The following is a 12,923-nucleotide window of genomic DNA, read 5'->3' as shown; positions in this document are numbered from 1 at the left end:
GTGTAGTGGCATCATCACAGGACTTCAAGGCAGATGGTCCAGAGTTCAAACCCAGCCAGGTCCCAACCTGGGCAGCAGCAGTATCTGCGCAGAAGAAAAGGTGTAGGGATATGTATATATGTATACAAGATACTTCCGTATCTTCCCATGAAAAATCGTATGGTCCATGAGGTCAGGAAGAGTCGGACTCAACTTAGCAACTGAACAACAACAGAGGTGTACTTTAATTCCTTGTTCTAATATCAGTATTCTTACTCCCTACAGGTTTCCTTTGTGGCTCACATTGCAGGCGGCTTAGCCGGAATGACAATTGGCTATGTGGTCTTCAGCTGCTATGACCAGAAACTGTTGAAGGATCCCAGATTCTGGGTTTCAATTTTGGCCTATATCGCATGTGTGGTGTTTGCTGTCATTTTCAATATCTTCCTGTCTCCTGCTCCAACGTCTTAAACAGAAAGGGGAAAGGATAATGCATTGGTCTTATTGTTCTTTTAAAATATACAGTAATATCGATAGTTTATTAACAATACAGTACCACGTGGAGAAGACCAGTTGGAACAATCATCTTGCACGACATCACACAATACTGGTGACTTACCATTAATCCTTGCCATGAGCCTTAGTTTGTATTTTATTGATCATCTCGTCATGTCATGGAGAAAAAGAAAACTGAGTGAAAGACTGGTCTAATTTTTTCGATCAGTTCTATGGTGCTGAATTTCTAATGCCCTTATAAGCCTCCTTCTTTCATAGACTCACAGAGCAAGGAAACAGGCCATTTGGTCCATCTAGTCCTTCCTGACCATTACCCAACCAATTACATGATTCCTACATAAATTCTTTCTTTTTATTCTCTCCACATATGCATTGACTCACCTATACCCTATGGACAATTTACAATGGCCAATTAATCTGTCCATCAGGAAGGACTACCATTCCTGTTCCTTCTGCCTCTGTTTCTGAAATTGCAGACCCTTGCACACCAAAGTAGTCACAACCCTGAAGGGATGAGCCAGAAACTGAACTGTATACCCAATGGAATTCTCTGCATTGATATCTAGAATTTGGCTACGTACGGATTTAGAAATGTAGAGAATTGGAATTTTCAAAACTGGATCCTTAAACTTCTGTTGCAGAATTCCAGCCACTTCCTCTGCTTCTCCGGAAGTCTGTTTTTAAATGATCTCTGTATGTAGATGATTCTGCAGATACCCAAGGTTTTGTTCATCATTACTTTACTCTGATTAGCAAATTTTTTGTGAAACTTTTATGAACTCTTCTGATGCCCGGTTGGCGTCTGTTGCTTCTATGACATTCTTATTGAGAGACTGTTGAGTCATTTTCCAGGCCACTCCATTACTTCCTTCTTCCTGCCTGAACCCCATGGCCATTGATTCCCTTTGGTTCAGTAGTTTTCTGTATAGTCCAAGGAAGCTTTACTCTTCTTCCTTCCAGTATATACTTGCAGTATTAGCTCTTCTTTTATCTATGATTATTAAAAGTCAATGGAATTCATATTTTGAGTCAATAAGTTTTTGAATCCGTTTTTCAAAGTTCAAAGTAAATTTTATTATCAAAGTCCATGTATGTCACTATATAAAACCCTGAGGTTCATTTACCTATGGACATACTCAGTAAATCTATAGAATAATAACTATAACAGGATGAATCAGGATGAACAGGATCAACCAGAGTGCAGAAGACAGCATTTCCCTTGACTTGACATGTGACTAATTGGAAATCTAAAAGCTGCGGTATCTGAAGATCATAATGGATACAAAAACATTGTAATCTTAAAAAGATGGATGCGTGCTGAAGACTGATATCATGTTTGAAATATAGCATTAAGAATGTGATGGAGGACTTAGTTCTGGAACTGCAATATTACTAGAATTATTGTAGATTAAAATTGCTTTCTGTTTTTATATGTAAATGAAAAGAAATGTGTATTATTGGATGTTCTTTTGCCATTTGATAACAGAACATATATACATAGGTTTATTTACATTATACTTTACTGAATGAATATGTAACAGGTAATTTTGCTACTTCCTTTCTGTTATGTACCTGTGTCAGCTGAAGACATTTACCAGGAATATGGCTGCTTTTGATTGTTAATTACAGTGGATGGAAAATGATTGGGTACCACTCCATAACTCAGGAGGTGAGTTTGCACTGAGGAAGGCTGTATCATGTATTAAGGTCATGTCAATAAGGCCGACATATTGATGGCAATATTATGGGGTGCGTATCAGTTGTCAGAGATAGAGGTTAGAAGCATGTTTGGTATTACATTGCATATAGTATTTTGTGGTTGGCATCCGTCCATCTCGAAGGACAATGAGTGATGATGATCATCACAAGCCTGGGTGGAAGGTATGGAGATCCTGAGATGCCCAGTTGTCAAGATCCCCCTCTCGGCCTCACCAGCGTAGTCCAATGGAAAGTTTATGAAGCAATACATTTGGCACCAGGTTGGCTGCAGGAGCTGCCGGGAGGATGTTTACTGACGTCCAGCCACCTTAGGGGCTCCACTCCGGATTTGCTCCCTGGGTTTTACTCCCATAGTCTTTGTCTCTCCCAAGGCTGCCCACAAGGCAGTGGGGCTATTTATCCAAAGCTGGGGATCTGGTTCACGAGCACCAGGGCGTGTCCACACACTGGCGGGCCTGCGTGCTATGTGTGCAAGGGCCAGACCTCTTCCCTGTCTTCTGTAATTCAGCCTGAGTCTGAAAGGAGTTCAGTTTCCGTGTGTCATCAGTGAGGAGGCACTACATGAGGCTTGCTGTTGGAGAGGTTGTGTACTGGCAGGGAGAGACTTGCATGTTCAGCTCTTCTTTTCACAAGACTGTTAGCCAGTGGTGGAAGCTGAAAGTGAGAGTGATAAGCACTGCCCATTACACCATTACACCACCACACCGGACACATCACAACCATATTTTAGAAGTAACTTGAAAGGTTGTGTGAGGGTTCTTCCAAATTCTCCAAAATAGCATTTGATTAGACAAAGGAATTCTGGCTTCTGTAATTTGATGTTCCAAAGCTGTAATTGTTCAAAACAAGGAAACTCCTGTTCTGAAAGTGGTGGGTGCAATACCGTTGAAATTCCAGTAAATCCACATGTCACATTGGATGTGCCTGAAATGTGGGAAGTATCGGAACCATCGTGTTCACTGATGGACCTGCTACTTAGAAGCCGATAACTCTGGTGCACAGTTGCACATTGAACAAGAATTGTTGTCCTGCAAAGTAGTGAAGAAATGAGCTTTTTGTTTGCAAAAATGCAGGTATGTTTGATTTATTTTTATCAACAGAATGTTCCTGACACCTGTATAAGAGGTTATGTTAGTTTGGTGACCTGTCCTTTATGCATGCACCAAAATACACCTATCATATTTAAATTCCATAACATAAGACAAAATAACATAACATATCACTCTTGACAAGTTTCACTGCATCTTTACCACAGACATTGATTCAAGTTTTGTAGATTAAAGGCATTATGAACCAATGGCACTCAATCAAAGTCTGTGCTGGAATGACTGATAAAAGACAAACTAAAACTGCTCTTCTGACAGACTAACCTTGATTCACCCTTGGTAAATTGCTTTGTGTGGACAATACCACACAGTATTTATTTTTGCCTTTATTGTACAGCCAGTATAGTTATGCTTCAATCTTCTGTCCTCAGTGATGCTGGAGAGAAAGTCAAGGGCACCTGTTTGTTTGGGGAAATAAAGAAATTACAACCTTTGAAAATTGATGAATGGGAACAATTTGCTGGCTCCCCCCACAATGAATGCACACAGACTTTGCTTTTACAAAGGCTGATTTATAAATAGACCATTTTTATTCACTTCATTTCAGTGAAAGTTTCTTTTAAATTATTATTTTAAACATTTCAAATAACTCCTACATTTGTAAATGGTAAAATCTATAATTTTTACATCTGTTGGCAAGTTTTTAAATGCCTATTTACAGTTTTAATACCTTAATAAGTAAATGTGTTTAACAAATTTTCATCATTGAAAATATTGTCTGCTGGTCAGCCAGGTATCACATACTGTAGCCAATAGTAGTGTGTCTTTTAGAACCCCAAATTTACCTGTGTTCTCTCAGTGAATCCAGGGTCGAATTTATGACACCATTTGACTCCATTTGTCATGTATCATTTTGTTTTAAATATAATAAAGAACATTTGTAGTTTCTGACTGACAAGTATGCTGCAGTCCAGCTTTTCCTTGACTAATGGAAGGGATACAATCCTGGCAAAAGCTTTATTAGCAAAATTTGATAAGTTAAAAAGGCTGAGTATGTCTGCACAACTCGTTATAGTGAAAAATATTTCCAGGTATCTAAGACAGGTATCCTGAGGTGCTGTTGTAACTTAAGTGTTTGTAAGTGGGGAAATTGTTATATTTTAAAATAATTTTGATGCCAATTTTGCCTATTAACATCTAAAGCATCTAAATAATACATTTACCTGTACATGCTTTGATTGTGAGAAATAAACTGGATTTTAAAGTGAAACTATACTCCATAAATGATGCTTGGGTAGAGTATTTTAATGCTTTGGTACTTCACCTTGCTTTGAATTAATTTAGATTTGTATGAGTACCCAGGTGAAAGTCTCCCAAAATTATAGGTTTGTTTTAAAAGTTTTATTATTGCTTAAAAAATAGAGAAATTCCAGGCAGTCTTTAGAGTAGGTTACGTGGTCAGCACAACATTATGGGCTGAAGGGCCTGTAATGTTCTATAGATTTCTGTGTTCTAAATTAAGTTCATAAAAATGTACAGTCAAGGTTCATAATTAGCTACATTAAGTAACACAGAAGTTTTCTTTCTCATAAAAGCCATATAAAGGCAAAATTAACCGGGATATAACTAATGTGGCAAACTTCTCCAAGTGTTTCTATTATTTCAAAGAATACCTGCATTTTTATATTTTCAACAGAATACATGCAGATTTACTGGGATCTGCATAATCCTGAACATCATCCCATCACTAGTGGTTCTGAGTCATGAACGTAGCTCCAGATCTCTGAAGTAGCTGAGCAAGATTCTTTTTCACTTCAGTGATACCAGAAGCAGATTATTCCTGTCAGCATTCCAGTTGTTAAAAACCTCATTTATATAGTTCAGCATAGGCCATTCTATCAAAGCTGGAGTGTTTTGATAGATAAGCTATTCTAACCATTGACTATTATAGTGAACACAAGGATCTATGAGATATTTAATCTTTTTGATTGTTTTTATATCTATTTGTTTATCTATCTATCTATCTATCTATCTATCTATCTATTTATTTATTTATTTATTTATTGGGATACAGCATGAAATAGGCCCTTCCAGCCCTTCAAGCCAGGCTGCCCAGCAATCCTTTGATTTAATCCGAGCCTAATCATGGGACAATTTACAATGACAAATTAGCCTACCAGCTGGTGGGTCTTTGGACTGTGGGAGGAAATTGGAGCACCCAGAGGAAACCCTTACCCACAGCGTACAAACTCCTTACAGACAGCAGCGGATGTTGAACCCGGGTCACCTGCACTGTAAAATGTTGTGTTAACCACTGCATTACCACGTTATTTGAATCTCTGGAGCATAGTTCACAAAATTGTTGACCTCAGAGGTAAGAAATCATTTTGCGAAACACCATACCATAAGATATAGGAGCAGAATTAGGCCATTTGGCCCATTGGATCTGTTCCTCCATTTCATCATGACTGGTCCATTTCCCTCTCAGCCCCAATCTCCTGCTTTCTCCCCGTATCCCTTCATACCCTGACTCATCAAGAACTTATCTACCTCAGACTTAAATATATCCAATGACTTGGCTTCCACAGCTGCCTGTGACAACAAATTCCACCAATTCACCATTCTCCAGCTAAAGAAGTTCCTCCTCACCTCCATTCTAAATGGACATCCCTCCATTCCGAGGCTGTGCCCTTTGTTTATTTAAAGAGCAACAACAACAATGTCTTTCAGTTATTCATCCAACTACCCTCCCCCACCTCCACCCAAAGCAGAAATCCTTACAGGATAGTCCTCAGCTCCTCAGCTAAACTGCAGGATTCTGAACAGATCATCTACACGATCAGAGAGTGGATTAACAACACTTTGTCTAATCAAGGATCTGGGAAGATTATTTTCAGCCAGATGTGAAATAACGTTCGAGTGCAACATAGGTGTAAAATATCATATTTTCATCATCTTACACAAAATACCAAGCAACTTTAGAATGTGGAGTAAGGTTAATTTCTCTTTTAAATGCAGATAACGGTAATGATTGACCTCATTCAGTCAGTGATCATAACATCAGTGACATCTAGTTAAATATAGCAAGATTGATTTTTGCGCTTAGAATTTTCCATGACTTTGAGGACATTTAACAAGAATAACATGGGTTGTTTGTGTGGGTAGTGTGAGATGTTGCTCCTTTAGTCACAGCTTTTAATAAAAGCTCATGCACAGAACTTGAAGACGAATAGCAATTGTGATCACTCATAAATATTTGAAAATATTTCCATTTTTAGATTCTAGGATCCTTTCAAGTTCAAGGTTATTGTCATAGGCATACATACGCAGGGTATAAATGCCATATATATCAACTCTTTGCAGCAGCAGTACAATACATAACCAACATGAATCAGAATCAGATTTACTATCATAAGACCATAAGACATAGGGAAAGAATTCGGCCCATCAGCCACTTTACCATGGCTGATCCATTTCTCTTTCAACCCCATTCTCCTGCCCTCCCCCGTAACTTTCAAACCCTGACTAGTTAAGATTCTATCAACCTCTGCCTGAAATACACCCAATAACCTGGCCTCCATAGCCCCCAAGCCAAAAACTCCACAGGTTCACCACCCTCCATTTAAAGAAATTCCTCCTCATCTCCTTTGTAAATGGGCATCCCTCTATTCTGAGGCTGTGCTATCTGGTCCCAGACACCCCCACCATAAGAAACATCCTCTCCACATCCATTCTATCTAAGCCTTTCAATGTTCATTACGTTTCAATGAGATTCACTCTCATTCTTCAAAATTCCAATGAATAAGGCCCCAGGGCCATCAATCACTCCTCATATGATAAGCCTTTCATTCCTGGAATCATTCTCGCAAACATCCTCCGAGCCCTCCAATGTCACACATCCTTTCTTAGATAAGTGGCTCAAATCTACCACAATACTCCAAGTGAGGCCTCATCAGTGCTTTATAAAGCCTCAGCATTAAATTATTTTTATATTCCAGTCCTTTTGAAATGAATGTTAACATTGCATTTGCCTTCCTCACCACTGACTCAACCTTCAAATTACCATTTAGGGAAATCTGCACAAGGACTCCCAAGTCCCTTTGCACATCAGATTTTTGAATTTTCTCTGCATTTAGTAGTCTATGCTGTTATTTCTTCTGTTCATGACCAGACACTTCCTGACACTGCCACTTCTTTGCCCTTCTAATCTGTCTCAATCCTTCTGTGGCTTCTCTGCTTCTTCAACACTACCTGCCCCTTCACCTATCTTTATGGGCTCTGGTATGATTGTCGTCCTTTTGAATTACTTGGAAACCTCCAACTGCAGCAGTGAGAGATTGAAGATGCCCTTGAACACTCCCTCCAGTAGTTGGCACGAGTTTTCAGTCCTCTGCCAGGTATACCATCAGGGCCTGACGCCTTGTGAGGGTTCACCCGTTTGAAAGATGTTCTGACATCAGCCTCTGAGACAGAGGTCACAGGGTCAACAGATGCTGCAGGGATTCGTATAGGGGTAGTTTTATTCTCCCTTTAAAAGTGTGCATAAAAGGCATTGAGCTCATCTGGGAGCATCACAGGAAATTCATGATGTTAGGTTTGGCCTTGTAGGAAGTAATGGTCTGCAAACCCTGCCAGAGCTGACGTGTATCCAATTCCATCTCTATCTTCAATCAGAATTGTTTCGCTCTTAAAGTTGCCGTCCGTAGCGCATCCCTGGATTCCTTGCATAGTTCCGGATCACCAGTCTTAAACGCTACAGATCTAGCCCGCAGCAGACTACAAGTCTCTTGGTTCATCCATGGCTTTTGGTTTGGGTATGTCCAGTATGACCTCAAAGGCACATGCACGCTCATCCACACAGGCTTTAATGACAATTGTGGCATATTCATTCAGATTCCAAGATGAATCCTAGAATATTGGTGGTGCCAATAATTTCCTCTTAACCTTCAGGCTATAATGCATCTGTGACTTGAAATACATTGATTTTCCATGTGGCATCCTTACACCTAGAGCCTTTGAAATCATTGTGGCTCCTATTGAATTGTCAGTTCATTTATGCCATTACAACCAGTTTTTCCACCCGGCTGCTAACTGCACATTAGCAATATTTGATATCCTGCAGTTTGGTGGCAACAGGATGTGGTGGCGCATGGCATAGTATTGATAGGGGCATCCACGCTGAAGTTTATCACATTAATTTCACTAAAATATCATGAAAGATATAAAAATAGCATTTTGTTCAACGATTCCTGAAATGGAATAGAAAACAGTTATAGCTACTGTCAATTGACAACTTATGTCAATTTATATTTGCTCCTGTTTGGCGTCAGGTGGTTTCATCCAGGTTAGTAGGTTCATTGGTCATATGGTTATCATTGTGCAGTGTGAGCTTGTGAGCTGGAAGAACTTGTTACCATGTTGTATCTCCAGGTACGATAAATAACTTCAGCTGATAGTTTCTTGTGAGAAACAACATGGAATGCCTTCTGAAAATCTATTTAACTTGAATCTATAGGTGAATCCCTGTCTATTATTAGGTTATTTTTGACAATCTTGAAGTAATAATCATCTTTTGACACGAAGTATCAAGGTGCATGAGGGAAACACTCAGGGCAGACGATCTGTTGTGCTTGGTTGAACAATGGTGGAGGCTACGTGGATCACTACTCATGGAGTCATAGAGAAGTACAGGCCCTTTGGCCTACCTACTCTGTGCTGAACCATTTAAACTGCCTACTCCCATTGATCTGCACTGGAGCCACAGCCCTCCATACCCCCGCCATCCATGTATCTATCCAAACTTCTCTTAAGTGTTGAAATCAAGCTCACATGCACCACTTACACTGGCACTCCTGCGACCCTCTGAGTGAAGAAATTTCCCCTCACGTTCCCCTTAAACTTTTCACCTTTCACCCTTAACCCATGACGTCCAGTTACAGTCCCACCCAACCTCAGTGGAAAAAAGCCTGCTTGCATTTACCCTGTCTATACCCCTCATAATTTTGCATACCTCCATCAAATCTCCTCTCAATCTTCTACATTCAAAGGAATAAAGTCCTAACCTATTTAATCTTTGCTTGTCACCCAGGTCCTTTAAACCTGGCAACACCTTCTCTCAACCTTATTTACATTTTACTGCATCTTACTCCTATTACTGCCATGGTTTGCTTTCAACTCATATGCCCTGTGGGCACTTTATCAGGAACAAATGCTCATTAATAGAAATATCTCATCAGCCAATCTTGTGGCAGTAAGTCAGTGTATAAAAGCATGCAGACACGGTCAAGGCATTCAGTTGTTCAGACCAAACATCAGAATTTGGAAGAAATATGACCTAAGAGACTTTGACCATGGAATGATTGGTGGTGCCAGATGGGGTGGTTTGAGTATCTCAAAAACTGATGATCTCCTGGGATTTTTAGACACAACGATCTCCAGAGTTTCCAGAGAATGGTGCAAAAAAAAACAAAAGAAAAACATCAAGCAAACAGCAGCTCTGTGGGCAAAAACACCTCCTTAATCAGAGAGGTCAGAGGAGAATGGTTGGACTGGTTCACACTGACAGGCATAAAAGAACCATGCATTATAACATCAGTGTTCATAAGAGCATCTCTGAATGCACAACATGTCGAACCTTGAATTGGATGTTCTGCAGCAGCAGAAGACTACATCAGGTTCCACTCCTGTACCTAATAAAGTGGCCACAGAGTGTATTTCTTAACTTGTTGTAAGTTTTAATGTTAAGCATTAATCCTTTCCACATTTAACTGATAGTTTAATCATATAGTTACTCTTTGGTGCACAGTACTTCCTGCTCTAAGAAGGAAAACAAAGCAAGTTTGATTACCCATCTGACTCTTGGTCTGAGCTGCCTCTCTGAGGCCCCCTGGATTGTAACAGCCAGGACCCTCACAAGCTCGAGGCAAAGCAACTCATCGAGGTGATGCAGTCTTCTGGGCTCAGTAACAAACTCTTCAGCTTTACTCCTAACTCTTCCCTTCTATCTGCATCAGAACTGGCCTGACGAAGGATCTTGGCCTGAAACGTCGACATTGCTTCTTCCTATAGATGCTGCCTGGCCTGCTGCATTCCACCAGCATTTTGTGTGTGTGTTGCTGTTCTGACTGACATCATTTTGGCTGATATATTTTCCTTTTCATTTGATGTTCAAAGTTCAAAGTAAATGTATGATTAAAGTACTTATATGTTTCTATATACTGCCTTGAGATTAATTTTCTTCTGGGCATTTACAGGGGAAAAAAAGAAATACAATAGAATTTTACAGAAAAAAGCTATATGTAAACAGATAAAGACTGTCAAACCCCAACATGTGAATGAAGAAAAAACTGCAAATGAAATAATACTTGGAACATGAGTTATGCCTGAATAAAAATTGTGGAGGCAGGGGAAAGAGGCTTGGCTGGAAGGTGATAGGTGAAGCCAGGTGGGAGGGAAAGGTGAACGGCTGGAGAAGAAAGAATCTGGTAGGAGAGGAGAGTGGACCATAGGAGAAAGGGAAGGAGGAGGGGACCCAGTGGGAACTAATAGGTGAGAAGAAGTGAAAGGTTAGAGTTTTTATTCAGACATCTTACCCCTCCCTTCTGGGAAGGATCTCGGCCCAAAGTGTTGGCTACCTTTTTTTTCATTTCCATGAATGCTGCCTGGCCATCTGAGTTCCTCCACCATTTTGTGTGTGTTGCTTTGGATTTCCAGCATCTGCAGACTTCCTCATTTTAGTAGTATGAAATTGAAGGCTTCTACAGCCCCTACCCAAAGGCAGCAACGAAAAGAGTGCAAGGCCAGGATTCCAATTCCGATTCATTTATTTATCACATGTATATTAAAACATACTGTGAAATATGTTGTTTGTGTTAGCAACCCACCTAAAGATGTGCTGGGGACAGCTGGTGAGTGTTGCTACACAGTCAGGCGCCAGCGTAGCGTGCCTAAAATGCTTGGCAGAACAGTATGGAGCACAACAAGCAATGAAACAACAACCATGAAACAAGCCCCATTCCTCCCTCTCACCCACCCATCTGCACAAACCCAGTGCAGGCCTCCGGTGGACATCGGGCCTCTGACTTACCCAGTGAACTTCAGACGCGTAGACCCAGGGCGTTTTGTTGCGGCAACGCTCCATCTAGTGTTTCACTTAGCATAGTCTGGTCAGCTGGGCATTGGTATTAACAACACGTTACAAAGACCATGAAGCTTCTAACTGCTACTTCACTACTGCACTGTGCAAAAGTCTTTGGCACATATATATAGGCAAGGTGCCTAAGACTATTGCACAGTACTGTATTTGTCAATGTAGAGCGGACAGCGAGTTTGTAAATCCGGCAGGAGCAAAGGATGTTGGGAATATTGAGGGTGCAGCATCATGGGAGGGCTGTGGGACAGGTGGTGGAGAAGGAGTGTCAGGGGTGGGGGTGGTGTGGGTGCAGACAGACTCAGCCCTGAGACACCAGGCAAGGTCGCTTGAATCCAAACAACCAGTTTATTGGCCATTATGGAAAGTTTCTCTGGTGCTTCCCGCTCCCTCCCCTCTCCCTTCCCCTTTTCCCAACCATGATTCCCCTCTCCCTGCCCCCTTCCCACTCTCAGTCCACAACAGAGACCCAGATCAGAATCAGGTTAATCATCACTCACATGTTTTTTGTGGCGGCAGCACTGTGTAATACATAAAATTACTACAGTACTGTGCAAAAGTCTTAGACACCCTAGTTATATACATGATACTAAAACTCTAGCACAGTACTGTACATTGACTCACGTGGTGTCATGAATTCTGAGATATTCCCTTTGTTCTACCAATCCCTCCCCCATCTTCTCTGCTCCTGAAAATTAACTTATTTTCTCTCTCCCAGTGCTAGCCTGAAATGTTAAACATTTCTCTTTCCATAGATGCTGCCTGATCTGGTTCCAGCATTGTCTATTGTTAAAACAAAGTTAGAATTTCTTCTCCACCTTAAGTCAGAGTCATGCCTATTGTCATATGCATATGTGTAATGAAAACTTAACTGAAGCAGCATCGCAGGCACATAGCTTCAGCTAAGTAGCCTTCATGAGAAAATCATATGCTAAACATAAACTACACACAACTTTTGCAAGGAGGAACACTATTAGAATACGAAAAGATCAATTTTAGTGCAGTGCTCGAAGTGGTTATAGTGCTGCTAAACTGTTGCGAAGGCCTCAAATATATGTTTGGTGAGGCAAATGAGGACAAGTGCTAATTTGTATAAATTATTGGGAGGAGAGAAATGGGAATGGAGTAAATGGAGCGGTGCTTGAGGCTAGAAACGAGCTGGTTCAATATTGTATTTGAGGATCTGTTTACTGACCTTGCCTGTTCTCATAAGGTCATTCCATTTCTCTTCGTCCTTCACAAAGGCTGACTGTATTACTCCTGGTGTTGGGGGTTCACTGCCTTCTCCAGGTGTGTTCCAAGATCTCTCTGCTATTGTCATTTCAGCTGTACACCATTAAGAAACCCAGGAGAACCTCATGAACTGAATGCAAACCAAATGCTGGTCCATCGAACCTGCTGCTTGCATCAATAATCATTCATCAATCATCGTTTTGGGCCGAGGCCCTTGGTGAGGATGTTTCTGGATATTATACCTGTGTTACTCTGGATTTCCAGCATCTCTTGTGTTTATG

The 12,923-nt window shown here is 40.7% G+C and overlaps 1 protein-coding gene across 2 annotated transcripts in view; it reads left to right on the top strand.

Annotated features, from left to right (window-relative positions):
• Window positions 1-4,530, top strand: part of rhbdl2 (rhomboid, veinlet-like 2 (Drosophila)) — a 57,878-nt gene extending 53,348 nt beyond the window's left edge. For both annotated transcript variants that reach the window (XM_059954434.1, XM_059954433.1), the window contains exon 8: window positions 265-4,530. In XM_059954434.1, the coding sequence (XP_059810417.1) occupies window positions 265-450 (186 nt within the window). In that variant the 3' untranslated portion in view covers window positions 451-4,530. The remainder of the gene's footprint in view (window positions 1-264) is intronic.
• Window positions 4,531-12,923: the final 8,393 nt, after the last annotated feature.

The sequence above is a fragment of the Hypanus sabinus genome, chromosome 30, assembly GCF_030144855.1.
Source record: "Hypanus sabinus isolate sHypSab1 chromosome 30, sHypSab1.hap1, whole genome shotgun sequence".
Taxonomy (NCBI): domain Eukaryota; kingdom Metazoa; phylum Chordata; class Chondrichthyes; order Myliobatiformes; family Dasyatidae; genus Hypanus; species Hypanus sabinus.
The sequence above is the reverse complement of the archived record's forward strand: the minus strand, read 5'-3'. Positions and strand labels throughout refer to the sequence as shown.